We start from the raw sequence: 21,355 nt of genomic DNA, 5'->3' as shown, positions 1-21,355 counted from the left end.
AGTCCTTCTTGTAAATCTCCATTAAAAAAAGGTAGCACTTGTCTTACATATCACCTTATGATCAACTCACCTGAATTCTTTCGCTAAACCCAATGAATTTCAAATACTACATTATAGCCACATAGTATTACCATGATTTTACACTGCTTTTACATGCATCACTGGACTCGAACCTGAGCACTGCACAAAATCGTAAAACTGAGCTTTTGAGTTACCATGCCAGAAAAGTTGGCTATATAGAGACAGACAGGTGGCGGCATAGTGGCTCAGTGGTTAGCACTTTTGCCTCAAAGCAAAAAGGTAGCTGGTTCAAATCCTGACTAGGCCAGTTGGCATTTTTGTGAGGAGTTATTAGCATGTTCACCCCATGTTCACGTTGGTTTCCTCCAGGTGCCCCAGTTTCCCCCACAGTCCAAAGACATGCGCTATAGGTCAATTTTATGAACTAAATTGTTTGTAGTGCATGTATGTATGTATGTGTGTGTGTGTGTGTGTGTGTGTGTGTGTGTGTGTGTGTGTGTGTGTGTGTGTGTCACATGTTCTGAGTACTATCATTAGAGATTTTCCAAACACTCCTGATATTGTTGTTGTGGATGAAGTATTGAAAAACATTCTGGTTATTATTCTGATTTGTTTTGACTCATACATGTATCTGTGCTATTCAGAAAAAATGCTGAAATATCAACCATTAACGAATGCCCTAAAAGTGTGTGGCTACAACACAAAGTTGGTGGTTTTAATTTACCGTAGCCTAGGGCACGTTCATAAACTGTGTGTGAGGGGACTACAAATTGCCGGACTCAGTAAAAAAAGACTCTAAACAAATTGTAACAAAAAGTATTGTTCTGTATCTGCAATAATAGGCAGTCGTCATGTGTGGAGAAGACGATGCCATCTCTATCCTTAATCTATTTACTTAATACTACGCGCAGAATGGATTGAGAGTTTAATAGTGCCATGCAAAAGATCATCAATGGTTGTATGCTGCTTGTACTGTGAAACATCATGGGTTCCTTACGATTATTTGGATGCTGTGTTGCTTTAATTAGTATTAGTCATTCCAAATAAAATTAATCAAATGTGAGTGTTTGTGTGTGTGTGTGTGTGTGAGTGTGTGAGTGAATGGGTGTTTCCCAGTACTGGGTTTTGTCTTGAAGGGCATCCTGTGTAAAACATGTCGGAATAGCTGGCAGTTCATTTTCACGGTCGCAACCTCTGATAATTAAGGACTAAGCCAAAGGAAAATGAATGAATGAGACAGACAGGTGATTCAATTACAAATCATACACACTTTTAAGTTGTTCTGTGGTATTTATTTGGTGTTGTGCAAAAGACAGCACAAAAAAAAATCCTTTATTTTTCGATAAAATGTCCTTGTAAGTATAATTAGTGTGAAAAGGAACAACAGTTGTTGCCGTAATATTGCCCCAAAGTCTTCATTTTACCAATAAACTGCAGTTAAACTCAGGTTGAAGTACGTTTGTTTTGCGGTTTCACAAAAATTTAGGCTGAAGCACGAATTTCCTATGAGCCTGTGTTGACAAAAGGAGCAACTGGCAGAAAAAGCTGCTTTTTCCACATAGTGATTGACGGCTACACTGCTATTCAAACACTTGGGGTCAGTAAAAATGAGTGTTTTTGAAGGAATGACAGTTAAGACATTTCTAATGTTACAAAAATATATACCCTCACCGGCCACTTTATTCCAACTGCTCGTTCGCACAAATTTCTAATTAGCCAATCAATCCATTTAGGCATGTAGACATGGTCAAGACAATTGGCTACAGTTCAAACCGAGCACCAGAACAGGGAAGAAAGGTGATTTAAGTGACTTTGAATGTGGCATGGTTGTTGATGCCAGACGGGGTGGTCTAAGTATTTCAGAAACTGCTGATCTACTGGGATTTTCATGCACAACCATCTCTAGGGTTTACAGAAAATAGTCAGAAAAAGAGAAAATATCCAGGGAGTGACAGTTCTGTGGGCGCTAATGTCTTGTTGATGCCAGAGGAGAATGGCCAGACTGGTTCCAGATGATAGAAAGGCAACAAGTAACTCAAATAACCACTCGTTACAACCGAGGTATGCAGAAGAGCATCTCTGAACAAACAACACATCCAACCTTGAGGCTGATGGGCTACAGCAGCAGAAGACCACACCGGGTGCCGCTCCTGTCAGCTAAGAACAGGAAACTGAGACTATAATTGGCACAGGCTCACCAAAATTGGACATTACAAGATTGGAAAAGCGTTGCCTGGTCTGATGAGTCTCGATTTTTGCTGCGACATTCAGAGGGTGGGGTCAGAATTTGGCATCAACAACATGAGAGCAAGAATCCATCATACCTTGTATCAATGGTTCAGGCTGGTGGTGGTATACTGGTGTGGGGGATATTTTTTTTTTTACCGATTGATCATCATGTCAACACCACAGCCTACCTGAGTATTGTTGCTGACCATGTCCATCTGTTTTTGAGCACAGCGAAAAGCGAAAGTGGGTCTAACCTGGTAGTGGTTGTACCTAATAAAGTGGCGGGTAAGTGTATTTCAAATAAACACAGCAACAATAAATTCCATAATTAAATATTTAATCATTATGCTTTTGCATTCAACATAATTATTCCAATAAATACAGTTTTCCAATAAAAAAAGAAAATATGCGAGATACACATGAAGGCTCTGTGCTTTTTCCCCTTATCTTGAATTTGCAAGGATAATTTGTTTGTTTTAACTTCTTTAACTTTATTCTCCTATCTATATTTTTCTTTTGTTTTAATTTCTTCAATTTTTAAATATTGTGTATATTTAAAAAAATTGCTTTCTTATTCACCACAAACCTTTGAAGGAGATTGTAGGTCTGGCAGTGCATACTGTTATTATTAAGTCAGTTATAAGTTTGAGTAAATAATTACATTTCAGTTAGTTTTTCATTTAATCATCAATCAGCTTCAAAAGACTTTAAATTTGTAAGGACATTTTCATAATGCTTTCCATGGTGCTTTCTATGGTGAAGTTTATGATTTGAAACAGCATGAGGATGAGCATACTCATTTCTTTAATAAGGGTGTAAACTATTCCTCAGATTTACGATTAAATCATGCATAGATGTTATTAGTGATGCTCCAAAAATGAAAACCGTCATCATTTACTCTCTCTTTATGAGTTTCTTCTGTTGAACACAAAAGAAGATATTTTGAAGAATGCTGATCTTCAAACCCATAAATTTCCATAGTAGGAAAAAAATTACTATGGAAGTCAATGGGTCCAAGCAACCGCCATTCTTCAAATTATTTTCTCAAATAGGTTTTGAACAAATGAATGGTGAGCAATTGTTCATTTTTGGAGTGAACTATCCCTTTAAATGCATATCGAAGCAGTATCAGGAGACAGATGAACCTGTAGCTCCCAGCACCCTCAATTCTGTTGTGAAATATACACAAGATTGCTCTCCGCATTTGTACCAACAGGTTTCTGTTTATTTGTTGCTCTGCCTGGGTGCCAAAATATAGCAAACATGAAAAACCAGTCTCCGCCTCATTACTTGTGTTTTGGCTGCTGTAGAGCGGAACAGAAAAAGACAACATGTACTTTGAGGGTGTGTTTGTGCGTCTGTGTGTGTTACCTGATGGAAAAGTGGGCTGTGTGTGACTGGGAGCCCCAATGTGGTCAGACACATCCCTAACACCATATCATCAGGGGCGTCTGAACTGCGGCAGCTGCAACCACCTGCCAGAATATTCTGAACAGCGACTCTACTGAACACCATCCTGTAGGAGTTTAGAAATAATAGAATAGTTACCCAATGGAGCACGTTCTACAGCATTCGGCTCACACACACAGTCGCAGACAAATAATCGACTAGCGTAAAGATTCAGGACAGCTAACAATGGTACAAAGTCCAGTTTAAAGTGAGAGTGGGAGATTCCAGCTTGTGTATATTTTATAGCTGTCCATAATTGAACTTTAATGTCCCCAAACATGAAAGATTGCTGTTAATGTTATGTTTGCTGAAAGATAAACACCTGTGTTCTTGGAATATCAGTGGATAGAGAGGATAACCTCTTGCCTTGCCTTTGAAAAGATAACCTATTTTTAGAAAAACTAAATTCATATATTTTGGTCTATTTGGAAAGTATGACATTTTGGAGAGTCTAGATCAGAGATGCCCAAACTAGGGCCTGCGGGCAAAGATTGGCCATGGTAACCTTTGATTTGGCCAGCCGTTCCCATCTGAGAAGATAGAGTGAATGGTGGGGATGGTTTCAAGTTTAATTTAACCCTTTGTTTGTTTGTTTTATTGTTAAAAGCTAACTGAAATTCATTTATTTATTCATTCATTTTCTTGTCGGCTTAGTCCCTTTATTAATCTGGAGTCACCACAGTGGAATGAACCGCCAACTTATCCAGCAAGTTTTTACGCAGCGGATGCCCCTTCAGCCACAACCCATATCTGGGAAACATCCACACACACACACACATTCACACACACTCTCATACACTACGGACAATTTAGCCTACCCAATTCACCTGTACCGCATGTCTTTGGACTGTGGGGGAAACCGGAGCACCCAGAGGAAACCCACGCGAAGGCAGGGAGAACATGCAAACTCCACACAGAAACACCAACTGAGCCGAGGTTCGAACCAGCGACCCAGCGACCTTCTTGCTGTGAGGCGACAGCACTACCTACTGCGCCACTGCCTCGCCCGCTAACTGAAATTAAATGTTTAAATTAAATTATTTAAATGAATCAGATTTTGTTTAAATGTACACATTGTCACCCGACAATGCAGAGACTTTGGTGAGCAAATCAAGTCAAGGTGGATTCTGCTTGACTAGTGTATTCAGCATTGAACTTCCCTGTGTTATAAATGTGATTGTTTGTTTTTATTGCATTAAGTTATTTATAATTTAAAAAGTTAAACTGCATTCATTAATACGATTTAAAATACTATTTTCTACCTGTTTTGAAATACTATGAAATAAATTAGGAAATCAGTCATGACAACTTGAATGTACTGTAGTTTGGTATATTTATGGCTCTCGACGATATATGGATATTGGCTCTTCATACAAAAAAGTTTGGGCACCCTTTGTCTAGATGGTGACTCTTTTGTTAAACTGATAGATATAGGAAGTATATACATTTGACAAATATGTTATTCCTGTATTATTTAATGTTATAATAATTTTTTATTTATTTATAAGTGTTTGGTGAGTAAAATGATTTTGACCCTTCATTAATGCATATTTGTGCATTAAACTTTAAAGTTATTTAGAGTTTTGATATTATTCTTGTTGTTTTTTGCTTTATTTTGTTAAACTGAAACTGTAGCGTCCTGGTTAAAAGTCTTCCACTGATGTTCACGATTGATTTATTGGTCACACTTCATAGAATTTGTTCGCATTATTCAATCATGAATCACCATAAGAACTATAGAGAAAACAAACAACAAACACAAATAAATCCCGAAAATTAACACTAAGCCAACATCGACAAATAAACATTTAACAAATAAAAAAAAATACCTTATTTTTCCCTCAAACCAGGAGCTATACCTCATGAAGGAGGAATCCGTGAAACAACCGTATACCTGTGCCCCTTTTACTGTGTTTCACCTAGCGTTCCATACTTTGTTATCATTCATTACTACACGCAATTTATACATCCGGTAAGCTCCGCAATTTTGACGTCATAATTAAAGTCCCCAAACAACTTAATTCATTCAACAAATCAACCTGTATACAAAATACAACACAACATAAAAAAATAAATAAATGCTAAATCATAAAGAAAGTAACACATTATTTCAAGTTTCTTTACACTCCCACCAAATCATACAATACATATAAACCATGAATGATTTCTACACATAAACATTCTAGCACTCACAGAATTTGTATGACAATGTTTGAAATAAAGACACCATCTGAAAATGTGAAAGTCAAAACACCATTTTCGTCTTACAAAGTACCTATATTTCAATGAGTAGTTAGCAGAGTTGGGTTTGACGCTTTCCACAGTAACACATTGCTGTATTCTAATTACATGTTTGAGGAACGCAGTAATGAAACAAATTACATTTAAAATTTGTGTAAATTGACTGCAGTTACTAAAGTCAGTGTAATGGGCTCTATGCACAGCTAGAGTTTTAAAGCCAATGATTACCTTGCAGGGATAGCTTAATGTGACTTTTTTCTATTTCACAAGCTTGTTTTTACAGCATCGATGTTGTAATGTAATTACAATGCATTCAGGTAAGTAGACTTAACCATTCATTTAGTTGTTCAAGCATAAAATGAGATGAGAGACTGTCAGGAGCAACAGGCAAGCACAGAATTTCCATTAAAATACTGGAATAAAATAAATTGTCATATTTTAAAGACATGGCGGGAGGAAATGGAATTTAATGCAGTGTTTCTTGTCCAATCTGAGACCCACTACATATCATATATCTATAACAGGTGAAGATCACTGATTTTTAAAGATATCAGACATGAAACATGAAAATTTTGTAATGGAAAGAATCTTGGGCTGCCTGGCTGAAAACTAAAAGTTTGTGTACATATAGTCCATTGTGTTACGTACGTTACAAATATAGTTTTGAGAAGATAAAAATGCTTCATTTAAACCACATTTTTCACTGCAATGTCAGTTAATAAGCATGTGCTTTCAAATTGCTGGAGAAGGAGAGCTAAAATGGCTACTGACAAGAGTGCTTGTGTCTTAAAGTGGAAATACAGTCATTACTTTGATTTCATTGAGTGTAAAAACAAAAATATTGGTGTGAAATGCAGTCTATATCCAGTCTCAGTCTTTCGACTGCTTTTAACTCCACCAGCAGCTTGCTCATGCACTTGAATAGAGAATTCTAGGACAATACTCGTCACCAAAGAGGATATCGGCGACCAAAAACACGGCAGCCCGGCTCAACCTAAACAGGCTAAATTGAATTTTTGTGCAGCATCGGGAGTGAGGGTATCTTCTGAACAAGAAGAGAAGTGTAGCTGCTAATGGGGCCGTTCACATATCGCATCTTTTGCGCACACAAGTTCGTTTTTTCAAGGCGTACACTCGCTTTTTCCAGGTGCACCAGTTGAAAACTGCAAGTCACGCAACAAGAACTGAGCAATCAGCTTTATGCTTTGCATGGAATATACACATTTTGGTAGGCTAATTACCTCAGGCAAACACCAAACAACCAAACACTGCAGCGCTTTTGCATACTATGCATGTCAATGGTTATCCAGTTTTCTACATGTCTTTTTTTGTGTTTAAAAAAAAAGATAAACAGGTTTGAAAAAAAGTGAATGATGAGAGAATTTTAAGTTTTGGGCGAACTCCTAAAGTCTTGACTGAGTCAAGCTGCTGCTATCAACCCATTGTAATGTTTTTCAGTGAATATTAAATTACTGAAAGAGCAGAAGTTTATTTTGTATTTTTTATAGGTATATTTTATAAATTTTAAAAGTAACTTCAAAGTAAGATAATTAGTAATCTAATAACTTTTTTACATTATGTTATTAGCAATGTAATCAGGTTACAATTTCCCAGCAGTAGTCAGTAATTTGTAATCTATTACTTTTTAAAGTAACTTACCCAACACTTGTAATGTGTGCTAACTAGAAAGCTATAGAAACTCCCTGTGACCAACAGCCATGTGAAAAAGTTAGCACACCCTATGAATTGCAAGATTTTCTGTATATGGCCATAACAAAGAAATATAGAGTAGTTGACATTTGAATTGGTATAAAATTTTCATCAAAGTTGTCCTCGAACTATTAAACAACTCCCGTTTTGCCCTAGGACAATTTTGAAAAACATGTTTGAACCACTTGTTGACTACTGGATATGGTACTTGGCAGGTTTTAGAAATCTGAAGATTAAAACCGCAGATAAATACCATCATATGACATCACCAGTCTTGTCATTATTTATTTATTTAACAACAATAAAGCCAAGATAGAAAAGCCACGGGTGACAAACATAGTAAACCCTCTGAGTCAGAGGCTTGCGGTTCACCACTTTTAGCAGTAATTACTCAAAGTAACAATTTTCTGTGTGACCTTCTCAGCCTCTCAGATCATTCTGGAGGAGTTTTGAAGTTATTTGCACAGCTCTCATCAACAGCATTTCAAGCCATGATGAGATCTGGACTATTGCAACTGTTGATTAGTATATCTTTCTTCAGCTGCTCTGTTGTAGATTTGCTGCTTTGCTTTGGGATCATTGTCTTTTTGCATGACACAATTTTTGCCAAGCTTTAGCTGTCGCATGATCAAGAAGGATAGCAGTGAGCATTTACTTCCAAATCTACAATCCACCACATGTGGGGTATGTATGTTCAGTAATATCAGTTTTATGGCAAAGAAAAAGCCTTTTCCTGGTCTTTTTTAATAATTATTTTTCGGGGTTTTCACCTTTATTTTTGATAGGAAAGTAGAGAGAATTGACAGGAAAGAATTGGGAGCAGAGAGAGGGGAAGGATCGGCATAGGATTGCAAGGCAGAATTGAACTCGGGTCACCGTGAGCACTGGAGTGCATATGTCAACGTACTAACCACTTTACCACTAGCACCGACCTTTTCCTGGTCCTTAAAATAAAATATCTCAACACAAACAAAGGAGGCTAAGAAAAGGCTTAGAAAAATATTTTTTATAGAAATTCCAGAGGATAGAGGTAGAGGTTTTTGCATCTGAACTCTTCACATGTTCACATTAACATCTATGTTGATTCTGGAACAACATTTCAATCAGCCAATCAGAATAAATGGATTTGTTTACCACTTATATTTAGTTTAGGCTTACAGTTTTATACTGATTTATACTTCTACATGATTGTTATCTAGCTACTATTGTCCTCTGATGTTGGAACCCAGGCTCATTCTGAAAACGTAGTCCCGTGGATGTTTTTGGAGACCGTCCAATACATCACGGGAGGTATGTATTTCTGCAGTTGTTGTTTTCGCGAATCCATGAGAGGCCGCTGTGTGTGCTTTTTCGTATATATCAAATGTTTCTCTCAAGTGCCGTTCACGCCCATGCTGTTCTCGTGTAAACCCACCAAAGGCCGCTGACGAACCACCATCTGTCTGACTGACTAAATGATTGACTGGGCGACCGGCCCATTGGCCGACCCACCCTCCTCCTTCCCTAAACCCAACCAGTTTTACAGATTGACCTGCCCACCTGCTTACTTCCCTAAACCCAACCAACAATTTACAATAGCCGTTCAGAAAAAGAAAAGCCCTTGTCTGATTTTTACCACGTTTTCGTATTTTACCACATTCTCACCCTGTTATGAACTTGCTCACTTTATTTTTTGGATTCTGTTTTTGTCTTACCTGATTTCTAGAACCACTCTTCCCCCAACTCAAACCCGGTCGTGGTGGTGGTGGTCAGCTCCTCTCTGCGTCTCAAGTCTGCTGACGTACATGACGAGCTAACTGGACAAACTGGTTGTGGTGGGAAAGCCCTCCACACGGAGGTAAGCAGTCATCCGGTAAGCTCGAAAAGGAACGCCGTGATACCACCCCATAGCGTTCGCTTAAAAAATGAAATGCAGACATACGTACCTCCAGCTACATAATTCGCTGTCTCCAGAAACGTCCACAGGACTACATTTTGAGAATGAGCCTGGGTTACATTTTGGGAATAATTTACAGTTATGGTTGGGTTTAGGGGTAGGGAATAAGTATTGATTACATTTTTTAACAAAAAGTATGCTCCAGGATCAGCATAGATGTTAAACCAGGATTGCATCATACTTGACAAAATCATGACGTGCATCCACCACACCTGCTGATAAAGTGGAGTCAAAACTGTCAAAAATAGCCTATTAATCTGGAAATTGCCTTTTTTATGTGAAAATGCTGATAACATTTGAAGTGGATTTCAGAAAAGAGCAAAGAAATAGGAAAAAGGCAAGGTTCCTGACACCTACTGTATAAGCAATTATGAGCAATTGCAATATCTGAGCACACCGTATTCATAGCTTACCCTCCACCTCCTGTGATGTAGCTGTAGCCATCCCTGCTAAGCCCATAGCCGTAACGTTCTCCAACACTCACAGCTTCAGTTGGATCATAACAGCTCAGAAGCCTCCGCAGTCTGGGCAGACTGCAAAACAATGGTTAGACAGAATTTTGTGAGAGAAATATGCATGACATTTATGCCAAACAGGCATCATCTGAATACTCCATAAACTGACAGCAGTAAATAGTAGGAGACAACATTTGCTGTGCTAATACAGACAAGCTTTCTGATCATATGAACAAAATCCAATAATATATATCTTTCGCATTGTCCTCAGACATGTTTCCCACTCTCCTTGTCGTGTCCAGCAAAACAATATAATAATATATATGAGCAATATCACATGAGTAGCAGTGCGATATGGCTGTATATCAGCACTGGTGGGAGGTTTGCGTTGGCACAAGGCTTCAGGCTGAGTGCCTTAGTACCCCACTAGTGACGATATACAGCCACATTGCACTGCTACAAATGTGATATTGCGCTTATACAACAGTTCGACAGCATAATCGTGTATATAAAAAAAAGAAAATCAAACACAAAAAGTCTACAAACCCTTTTGTAAGATTTCTTCCGCCATTCATTCACATCTGCAGAAACCTTTGCTACTTCACAAACGTCACTTTAGATCTAGCATTTGAATGATTCACCTCCATAATGTCTAAAGTAATGACAAAACAGGTGATTTTGCTGACATTTTAAGACTATAAGGCTAAACAGCATGAAATACCAGCAGTCTACAGAGATTTCCCAGATTACTCATCTGCAATTGGGAGATCACAATAATTAACCCAGAAAAATTCAAAACAGCCCAAATATTACCAAATTGCTGTAGTGTTTGCGATAAGGAAAAATGTGGGCATTTCTTCCTTCTTTCGGTTTACTGAACTAGTCTGCAGTAACGAAAACAAGCAACTCTTTAGAAACAGATAACCATAATACCATAATACCATAACCATAACCATAATAACCATAAAAGAGAGAGCTTGACTTAGAAATCACTTGAGTTTTATAATGATTTGTTCAGGGGTAGTTTAAAATTACGCTAGGTTTTTTCTCCTCTAAGGGCTAAATATTTAAAATAGGCACTATCCTTATAAATAAACTACATAGTTGCAATCTAAACAACTACATTCTTGACTAAAAAAGTCTCAAAACTGCATAATGTTATCCAACAGCTGCAATTTTTGTCAAACTGTAGTGAGTTTTTTATTGGTCACTCTATGTGGGAAAATTAATACAGAAGGGTGAAGAGGCAGTACGAGTTCTGATATTGCAGAATATCGCACTGATTTCAGCCAGTCAGATTCGAGAACCAGACAGAAATGTTGTATAAATTTTATTATATAATATAAAAAAGAAAAACGTACTCACATTTATACATCAAGCCAGCAACCATTATTTTATTTTGTCAATAATTTTCTATAAATAAAAAATGTCATGCTTTAAAGAAGTGAACAACCCACAAATCCAAATCATCCAAAGAATTGTTATGTTGTTGGCTATTAATCAGGACAAATGGAGCCAAGAACACTTCCCAAATACACTGTAATCTGAAAGGCATCAACGCTCATGTTAGGGCTTATTAACACTGAATGTGTCTTTGCTTCTAAAAACGCAAGACGCTGAGCTCAGGAATGGGTTTAAAAATAGTGTGAGGTCCACATGATGCGATCTTATGAGCATGATGTAATAACGGACGCATTAGAAAGGGAAACAATATGCCACTGATAAGCACTTCAGTATACATCCATATCACCCTGTCTCAGCCATATCACTCTGTAGCCCAAGACCGGTTACTCATTAGCTAAGCAGGGTTGAGCTGGGTCAGTACCTGGATGGTAGACCACATGGGAAGACTCATTTGCTGTTGGAAGTTGTTAGTGAAGCCAGCAGGGGGTGCTCAACCTGGGGTATGTGTGAGTCCTAATGCCCTATTAAAGTGAAGGGGACGCTATACTGTCAGTGAGCGCCGTCTTTCGGATGAGATGTTAAACTGAGGTCCTGACTCAAAGTGCCGTTATAAATCCCATGGCACGTCTCGTAAATATTGTCGGGTTTCCTGGCCAAATTCTCTATCAACACTTATCTATCATGGCCTTCCAATCACCCCCATCCACCAAATTGGCTATATCACTATCTCTCCACTTCCGCAATAGCTGGTGTGTGGTGAGGGCACTGGCGCCATTGTTCTTTGGCTGCCGTCACATTATCCAAGTTGATGCTGCATACTGGTGGTGGTGTGGAGACTACCCTGCCCCCCATCATAATTGTGAAGCGCTTTGGGTGTATGGCTATACACTATAAATGCTCTATATAAAAACACACATTACATGACATCATATAACTCTGGATATCTGGACAAAGCTGCCATGGGCACCTCCTCCGCCATGATATAACGGTAAATAAAACAGTTTTCGTGCCAACTTTCTACAATAAACAGAAGCTTGAGAAGTTACCCCGCTTCTAAGCTCTTCTGATTGGTCCACTGCTTTTGGACTTGATAATAATGAGCTGTGCTTTGTCTGAAAGGTAAAGATGTAACGACTGAAGTTTATTATTATTATTATTATTATTTTATTGCACATTGCATGTGTCTTTTTCTTTGTCCCGCCTTCTTGTTTTTTTGTTATCCCATAGGCTCCCAATCTGGCGTGATTTGTGCTCTGATTGGCTGCTGGTCTCGGAAGCCTATATAAAAAGAAGCTTCCGGCTGGGTTCGGGGAGCTCATTTGTGCAGCGACGTTTGCTTGGAGTGGAGATTTCCCTTGCCACTCCGGCTGACTACCAACATTCTATCTTGTTACCATTGTTCATACATTTCACTTCTTTTGAGAGTTTGAGCTAGTAGGGGTGGCCTGCCTATTTATTTAATTACTTTTGACTATGTTTATGTTTAGGGAAAAAGGTAAGCTTCCTGTATTTTTCTTTAAATATTTACAGGTAATTTAGTTCATTTACTTCGCAGATTCTTTTGTTTGTTATTTTGGCCTGTGGCCACCCTGAAAAAAAGCTCATTTAAAATTACTATTTTTTTCTACAATAAATCTATTCAATTACTCTCAACTGAGTGTCCGAGTTTGGTTGTCAACCGAAGGGAATTTTTTGCATTAAGTTTTTGTTTTGTTTAGGAAATTTATCACCCCAACACATTTTTGTTTTGTTTATTATGCCCATGTTGTTTTCCCCTAGGCTTGGGGCATAATAAAGATCTTTCAACATGATATGTAGTTTAAAAAAACATACCATTTCAAAAGACATTAGACGCGAGTGTAACGATCACACACGTCTGTCTAGTGCATGTTTACATCAAAAAACAATACAAATGTACAGCGTTGAAGAGAAAAAAATGCATCTTGTGTGAATGCCTCATTAGTCTGTTGATTTTCCTTATTGCGAGTTTCACATAATCTTGGATCCGGACTGTATCCAGAGCAGATGGTTATCATGGTCACTGATGAGTCGAGAGATCAAGACTGATTCCTGCAAAGCCTGGTTTCTTCTAAGATTTGTTCTCCATTTCCATAAATTGGTGGAGTTTTGGTTGCTTGCCACTGCTGCCTCTGGCTTGCATGCTTGGGGCTGGCAAAGCTGTGCATCGGTGGAGCTGTCCTTCAGTGGATCTGTGATATTTGTATGAATCTGAACTAAATTCAGCTTGAACTCAACTATTCTCCTGCCTGCCTGATATGCTAGAATGTTACATAATCTGAAATATCGCTATGGCTTTTTCTTTCTTCCTCTCTTAAGCTGCTTTGACACAATCACAAAACTGCTTTTGACACATTGTAAAAAGCGCTATACAAATAAAGATGACTTGACAAGTTAAAGCTCACAACTTTGACATGATGTCTCGGTAAAAACATCAACTCTTATTGTTAAGACGTTAACAATGTAAAACTGTCAACCCTGTTGCCATCCTGAAGTGTTTATTTAAGCTGGGGGGGACAAATGCACATAACTGTGATATACACTGCAGAGATCCAAAACATTCTGACCAATTGCCTAATAAGCTGCTGGCCCTTTGCATGCTGCCAAAACTGATTCAGCAAGCAGCATGTGTCAAATTTATGTCTAGACCCAGGGTTTCCCACAGAGCATTGCCTAGAGCTTCACACTTACTCCAATGGTTTGTTATTGCCTGACAGTAAATTCTAGTAGCATAGAATGATCAGGTAAATGAAACACACTTACAAAGCAAGACCGTCCATATGATGTTAAACAAACCAGTAACCTTTCTCATCTGCTCCAAGGTCCAATTCTAGTGTTTGAATGCCAATTTTAGGCGCTGATGAACATGAGTCATCATAGGCAACACAGCAAAGTGTGATTAAAATTGCGTGACCTTCTTTTGGCTTGGCCCACACAGGATAGCCTTTGCTGCCCTTGTACATCGATGAGCTCTGGGCAGCCAACATCCTGTCACCGGTTTGTGATTCATCCCTCCTCCCACTGCCATCCCAAATTCTCGCCACTGCTGATTGGGAGTGACTGACAAGCCTCGCAGTTTCAGAGATGCTCTGACCCAGTCTGTCACCTTGCCATAATTGTGGCACTTGTCAAAGTGGCTGAACTAATTACCCCTGCCAACTAATATAGCATCTATCGCGTTGATTGTGAGAACTCACTGTTTGCTTACAATGGCTATGATTACATAGACATCTGTAATCAGATTATTTGCCTTAATCTGAATAATACAATAATATGATTAAGCTAACACATGAGTTGCTTTTTGAACGTTCCTTTCATGATCCTGTTTTACATGTTATAGCACATAATTCGATGAACGCCATTGCGTCACCGTGCAATCCACATTTTCTCCAGAGTTTCATGTAATTTTAGGCCTTTCATTTTGAATTTTTTCAGCGACATAGTATTCACCTTATTCTCCGCTGACGAGCGGTGGCTGCCATTTGAATCTTTTTGGCTTGAGACTTCCGGTCTCATTCACTTCCATTCATTTTTTGACGTTAAAAACTGCTCATTATGCTGTTTGATGTTGCAATTTGATATTTTCTTATTATAGTATTCTACTTGGACTGTATAGTCATGTAAACATTTGTTTGTAGAGCAAGTAGTTTGACCGTTTTCTGCCGTTTATTATTCTTAGTCATTTCTCCCATAGGCGACTGAATCGGAAGTTCTAAGACAATCGCGAAAACAGGCGCACTTCCGCATTTTAGAATAAGGTCAATAGTTCCTCCCCTATTTAAAACAGCCAATAGTGTTTTGTTTTTATCACCGGCGCTCTGCCATTGAGAGTGATTGAGATCAAGCGCATCAAATGAAAAGCAGAAAATGAAAAGTTGATCCATTTAGGTGGATGTGGCAAACTACAAGCTTTACGTGTTTATATCAGTTTTATATCTTGTAAACGTAAATTTTGTCAGTGTTTTGGAGCACACTAGATTATAGATATCTTTAAAACGAACAATACTGATTCTAACATCTAAAAAACTTAACATCAAAAGGCAAAATATATTAGCCTGCTATGAAATTGTGATTGTTTTTTAAATAATTTACAAGTAATGTTTAACAGAGCAACATATCTTAATTATATATATAATTACTGGATCGGTGCAGCGGCAGTAGTAATGCGGTCCATTGTGGTAAAGAAGGAGCTGAGCCGAAAGGCAAAGCTCTCGGTTTACCGGTCAATCTACATTCCTACTGCCACCTATGGTCATGAGCTTTGGGTGATGACCGAAAGGACAAGATCTTGGATACAATCGGCCAAAGGCAGTCATGTGGCAGGCTGCACAGTTATAGATAGGGTGAGGAGCTCTGTCACCCAGGAGGAGGTCAGAGAAGAGCCGCTGCTCCTCCACATCGAGAGAAATCAGCTGAGGTGGCTCGGGCATCTGTTACGGATGCCTCCTGGACGCCTACCTAGGGAGGTGTTCCAGTCATGTCCCACCGGGAGGAGGCCTCGAGAAAGAACCAGGACACGCTGGAGGGACAATGTCTCTCAGCTGGCCTGGAAATGCATCAGGATCCCCTGGAGGAGCTTGAGTAAGTGTCTGGGGAGAGTGAAGTCTGGGGTTCTCACCTAAGACTGCTGCCCCCACAATCAGGCCTCGGAAAAGAAGATGAAAGTGAATGAATAAATCGATGATTTTTTTAATTCTAGAGGAAGTCATTTCTTTAAGTTTGGCTGCAATAAAAGGTCAATATTTTTAGCCTCCTTTTTTATTTGCTTCAGAACACACCACTGTTGTCCAATGACATGCCTTATTAGCCTAATTTGCTTTGTTAACTTAATTAACATAGTTAAGCATTTAAATTGCACTAAGCTGAATACTAGTAGCTTGCAAAATAACTAGTAAAGTCTTTAAGATTAAAGAAATTATTAGTTATTAGAAATTAGTTATTAAAACTATCATGTTTAAAAAAATGTAAATAAAAAAAAAACATTTACTCTCTTAAACATCATTTGGGAATATTTGAAAAAAAAAAATGAAATGGCTAATAATTTTGCCTTTAATTAGAGTAGCAAAATCATGGTTAATTTGTAGTTGCCAATGTTTAACTACATTAATTGTTACTTTTTTGTTGTTGTATTATTTGCGGTAAAACCAGGGTTATTTTCGTGACTGGTAAAAAAAAGAAAAAAGCTTTGGCTCACCAGTGTAAATACAATAACTAAAAACAAACAAAAAGATAGATACTGTCAAAAAAAAACAAGTATGTGATATGTGCTAGTCAGATCAAGATGAATGTTTAAGTTTTATTATTTATTAAAGGCTAAATAAATCTATCCCACTATTAGGGCTGCACAATGTTGGAAAAATCTGACATTGCAATATTTTGCTTTGCTGCGATACATAATTCAATATGAAAACAATTTCACCAGATGGCTTGAATAGCTCCATCCGTGAAAAATCATTCATTTAGATTGGTTAGATTGATTTTGTAAGGGAAATAAAAATTAAAATTAAAGTGAATACTTACAACAAAGCAAAGAAAAAAGTAAATAAACTGTTCTTTATGATCTCCTGGAGTCAAACAGTATTCAAATACAGAAATTTAGTAATGTTAAATAACACTGTATAGCCTTCATTGTATTACAGTTTTTTTACGATTGTTTACACTCAAATTTCCACACAATTAGCAAAATTCTACTCCAAGGAGTAAAACACCGCCACAGATTTGCACAACATTACACACAATGTCTGCTTCACTCTTTTTGCAAAACATTAAACACAGTGGTTTGTACAACTCTACACACAATTCGACAATTTAGACACAGATAAGAATTGTGAGATTACTTCCTTGTCATTACAAAGCCCCGGATTGCATATGACCACGCTAATGAATGAATTGAATAAACACATCCACAAGGTGTGGAAGCACACATGCTAATTTGAAAACGCAGCACTCAGGTGTGCTATAAAAGGCAGCAGGTGAGTTCACCTGTATTCATCAAAAATGGAAGGAGCTACAAAAAGAGTGAGAAAGAGAGGGGGAGCTCAAAGAGGAGAAGAAATGGGTAGAGGGAGAGGAGAAGGAGGTAGAGGAAGAGGAGATAGAGCAAGATGCCTAGGTAGAGGAAGAGAAGGACTTGAAGATTTGATAGAACCTGAACAAAGAAGACAAGGACCAAATTTAACTCAAGAAATCCATGCAACACTTATTGACCATGTTATCAACATAGACTGACACTGATGGAAGCTAGACAAAGAGTTCAACCAAATCTCAGCAGAAATACTGTATTTCTTGAACTGAAATAGAAATTAGGCCTATTTGTGTACATTCTCCCTAAATCTCAAACTAATCATGAAGAATGTTGTGGGCTTGTCACTATTCAATTTTGTCATCAAAATGATTCCATACATAACACTGTCTGCCCAAAAATATAACACATGCTATTTCCTAAAATTATTTATTTATTTATTTATTTTACATATGTTTTTTTCTTTATTCATCACAGCAGTGTGAAACTATCTGCAATAGTGTCTGATCATTGAGGACTGTACTGGTTAAATGAAGACTAATAGCATTTTCACAAATATGTGTATATGTTTTGACTGAAGTGTGTATGTTTTGACAGGAGTGTATCATTTTGCTAACAATCTAGGAATTCTACAAATTGAGTGTGGTGTTTGAATAATTGTGATTATATTTTGAAAAAACAATTGAAAAAACTGTAATAAACCAGTCATTTTTTCTTCATTAAAGTTTTATATTATCATGCCCGAATGCTTTACACTTTCTTAAAATGGCTTTAAAATAGATGCAAAAGATAAAGTTTCACTCTGTTACGGTTATACGTTGCAATGACTCCACAAATCTCATGTAAAATATATTTTTGATTGACTATAATCCCAATTTAACATAGCATATCTTGCAATGTGACTATTGCGGACTCACACATTGCAATATCAATGGTGAAATTATATATTGTGCAGCCCTACTCACATTCTTAATGCTATGAGCGAACCAGCTCCTATTTCTTAAGAGAAATTTCCCTTTTTATTCAAAAAAGGTCACACCTGGATCTTTACAGGCCTCTAAATTGCATGAAATGCCCTGATTTTCATCTCTTATTGAGGTCATATGAAGGCAGCAGAAATATCTAGGTGTGTAATTTGTAAAGGCATTTACCAGACTTTACAGCCATGTGAATCCCAGTCCCAAATTTGCTCCGATTTCAGGAATGTGACCTTATGTGCTTTGCCACACAATGAGAGTATTTTCGTGTGGGTGTACCTGTTTTTTTTATTTTTTGGTCCGTGCCAGACTGCTGGATTATAATTCTGCAGATGGTACTGGAGATAGGCTCTTTTATATTCAAGATTACACGGGTTAGCGTATTTCCCATTAAGGATAAGCATCTTATTACTTTTTTCTCTGGCGTTTCTAATGCCTGAACGTGATTTGAAGTAGAGCATGATAAAAATACTAATCAAACAATCAGCATTTAGCAATATTTTGGAAAAGTTAATGCCAAGTTTAGACTAATAAGGAGAGTTTTTACACAATTATTATTCACTCTTTGAGTTTAGAAATAAGCGACGCAGTGGTGCAGTAGGTAGTGCTGTCGCATCACAGTGAGAAGGTCGCTGGTTCGAGCCTCAGCTGGGTCAGTTGGCATTTTTGTGTGGAGTTTGCATGTTTTCCCCTGGGTTTCCTCCAGTTGCTCAGGTTTCCCCCACAAGTCCAAAGACATGCCCTATAGGTGTATGTGTATGAATGAGTGTGAATAGACGTTTCCCAGAGATGGGTTGCAGCTGGAAGGGCATCCACTGCGTAAAACATATGCTGGATAAGTTGGCAATTCATTTCGCTGTGGCGACCCCGGATTAAAAAAGGGATTAAGCCAAAAAGAAATTGAATGAATTAATAAATGATGGTTAGGGTTAGGTCTATCTATGGTTAAAGACAAGGTTAAAGGGATGGTTCACTCTAAAATAACACGTCTGTCATCATTTATTCATCCTTTACTTGTCACAAATCTGTTTAAACACAAAAAAAGATATTTTGAAGAATGTTAGAAACCTGTAACCATTGACCTCTATTTATTTGTCTTTCCTACTATAGAAGTCAATGGTTATAGGTTTTAACATTTTTCAAAATACCATATTTTGATTTCATAAAGATTTAAAACTGCTTAAGGGTGAATAAATGGTGAGAAATTCTTCATATTTTGGATGAACTATCCTTTTAACACTATATTTTTAGATAGGGACGTTGTTTAAGGACCGATCGAAGATGTTGATTGAGAAACAGGGCTTACTTCAAGAGCACAGCAACTGTTTGATATTGGTGGTTTAAAAGGACTCTCCATAGATCTGATGTATTCATTGTTTCTACAGGTTTCATCAAGTCAAATTTAGGACTTTTTAAGACCTTGTATTGTTGGTGATTGGATGAGTGTTGGCCTGACTGTAAAATCTTTTTACATCTAGTCAGGTCTGTAAATATTATAAAGATATGGCATTTACCTGATCAGTGTGTCGTCATCCACTATAAGCAGCCATGGTGCTTGTGTTACTGCTCCACTGGCAAACCTTCTCAGGATGGCAAATGTTTTTTCACAGTGCCCTGAAAATAAAGTGTAACAAGTCTGTAACTAATCTAGACAAGCCACTGGACTGTGTTCTTGGAAAGGGAAAGAAAAACATTAGTAGAAAAATCAAAAGGAGCTACTCAATGAACTCTTCTGTCTTTTTCTTCTGTCCAAGGATCCAAAGTACAGTATAGTCTGAAGACATACAAGCAGGCCAGGTGTCACTGCTTCTAATTCAGGGTAAAGAAATATCTAATAAAATAGGGAGGGGGGTCCGTGTAAAACCTCATCAGCGTGGCTAATGAATATAAATTAAGATGATTTAACGTTCACCCTATAGCACTAGCTGATTAAGCTGAATAATAGCCAGTAGGTATATTAGAATTACTCCTTACCACTTGGTGTTAATTCATTAGCCTTAAAGCAATATTTTTTTTTCTTTGCCAACAAGTTTTCATTCTTGATTTTTTTATATTCGCCTCATAGCAATAGCAAATTAAGCAGAATAATGGCCAGCAGGTATGTCAGAATTACCACTTGGTACCACTTTAATAGCCTTAAAGCAGTTTTGTGCATTTAACTACAGACCGGCACTAATACAGAGTTTATATTTGACATATAATATTTAATCAAGGATGTTTCTTATTGATTTCTAAGTTAGAGTTTGCAAAGTTTTTGTATAGTGGAATGTGTGTTTAATGTTTGTTACAGTTATGATGTGTGCAGGTTAAACCCACACTTTTAATATTAATACTTGCTTCTCCAACTCAGAAGAAATTATAATAATAATTTGATATGTGTGATCTCCTGTGGGTATTAACATTTAAGCAGTGTTGGGTAATGTTCCTTTAAAAAAATCTTTCTCTTAAATGTGCAATATGTAAGTTTGACACCCAGTGGTTGAACTAGGTTCAAAACACACGCAAACGCATGTTGCCAGATTGACGACATCAACAGGAGTGAGCCTGACTATCGAGCCTAAAGGTTGATTTAAAGCTGGTTTAAGTTGTGTTCTAAATAAGAGCAAAGGCACACGATAGAAGAAATATTGGCTACATTAAAAGGAAATTTTGTCCTGACCTGAACCATCACCTGAACCTCATATTTTAGAACTGGCTTCTATTTCTCAGAGCTGAACAACAGAAAACTGACAATGTTTACTTCTGGTACACCTCATTCGCTTTATTCAGTGTTAAATGCAAAAAATTTGAGTTTGAATGCCATTTTACATGACATTTATTGCCATACTACTGAAAGCAGCAGCAGATAATTCACCTTAGATCTTGAAAATAAAATACGTTAAACCATTTAAAA

The 21,355-nt window shown here is 37.6% G+C and overlaps 2 protein-coding genes across 12 annotated transcripts in view; one reads left to right on the top strand and one right to left on the bottom strand.

The window, feature by feature from the left end:
• The window catches only part of b3glctb (beta 3-glucosyltransferase b), a 151,744-nt gene that overhangs the window by 28,778 nt on the left and 101,611 nt on the right, over positions 1 to 21,355 (bottom strand). For all 10 annotated transcript variants that reach the window (XM_087269623.1, XM_087269617.1, XM_087269618.1 and 7 more), the window contains 3 exon segments: positions 19,977 to 20,076; positions 10,000 to 10,119; positions 3,622 to 3,766 (listed from right to left, as the gene is read on the bottom strand). In XM_087269623.1, the coding sequence (XP_087125749.1) occupies positions 3,622 to 3,766; positions 10,000 to 10,119; positions 19,977 to 20,076 (365 nt within the window).
• Positions 1 to 21,355, top strand: part of LOC147842141 (uncharacterized) — a 1,078,568-nt gene that overhangs the window by 1,035,057 nt on the left and 22,156 nt on the right. The window lies entirely within an intron of this gene.

This window comes from Danio rerio, chromosome 10 (genome assembly GCF_052040795.2).
Source record: "Danio rerio strain M-AB ecotype USA chromosome 10, GRCz13ab, whole genome shotgun sequence".
In the NCBI taxonomy this organism is placed as follows: domain Eukaryota; kingdom Metazoa; phylum Chordata; class Actinopteri; order Cypriniformes; family Danionidae; genus Danio; species Danio rerio.
The sequence above is the reverse complement of the archived record's forward strand: the minus strand, read 5'-3'. Positions and strand labels throughout refer to the sequence as shown.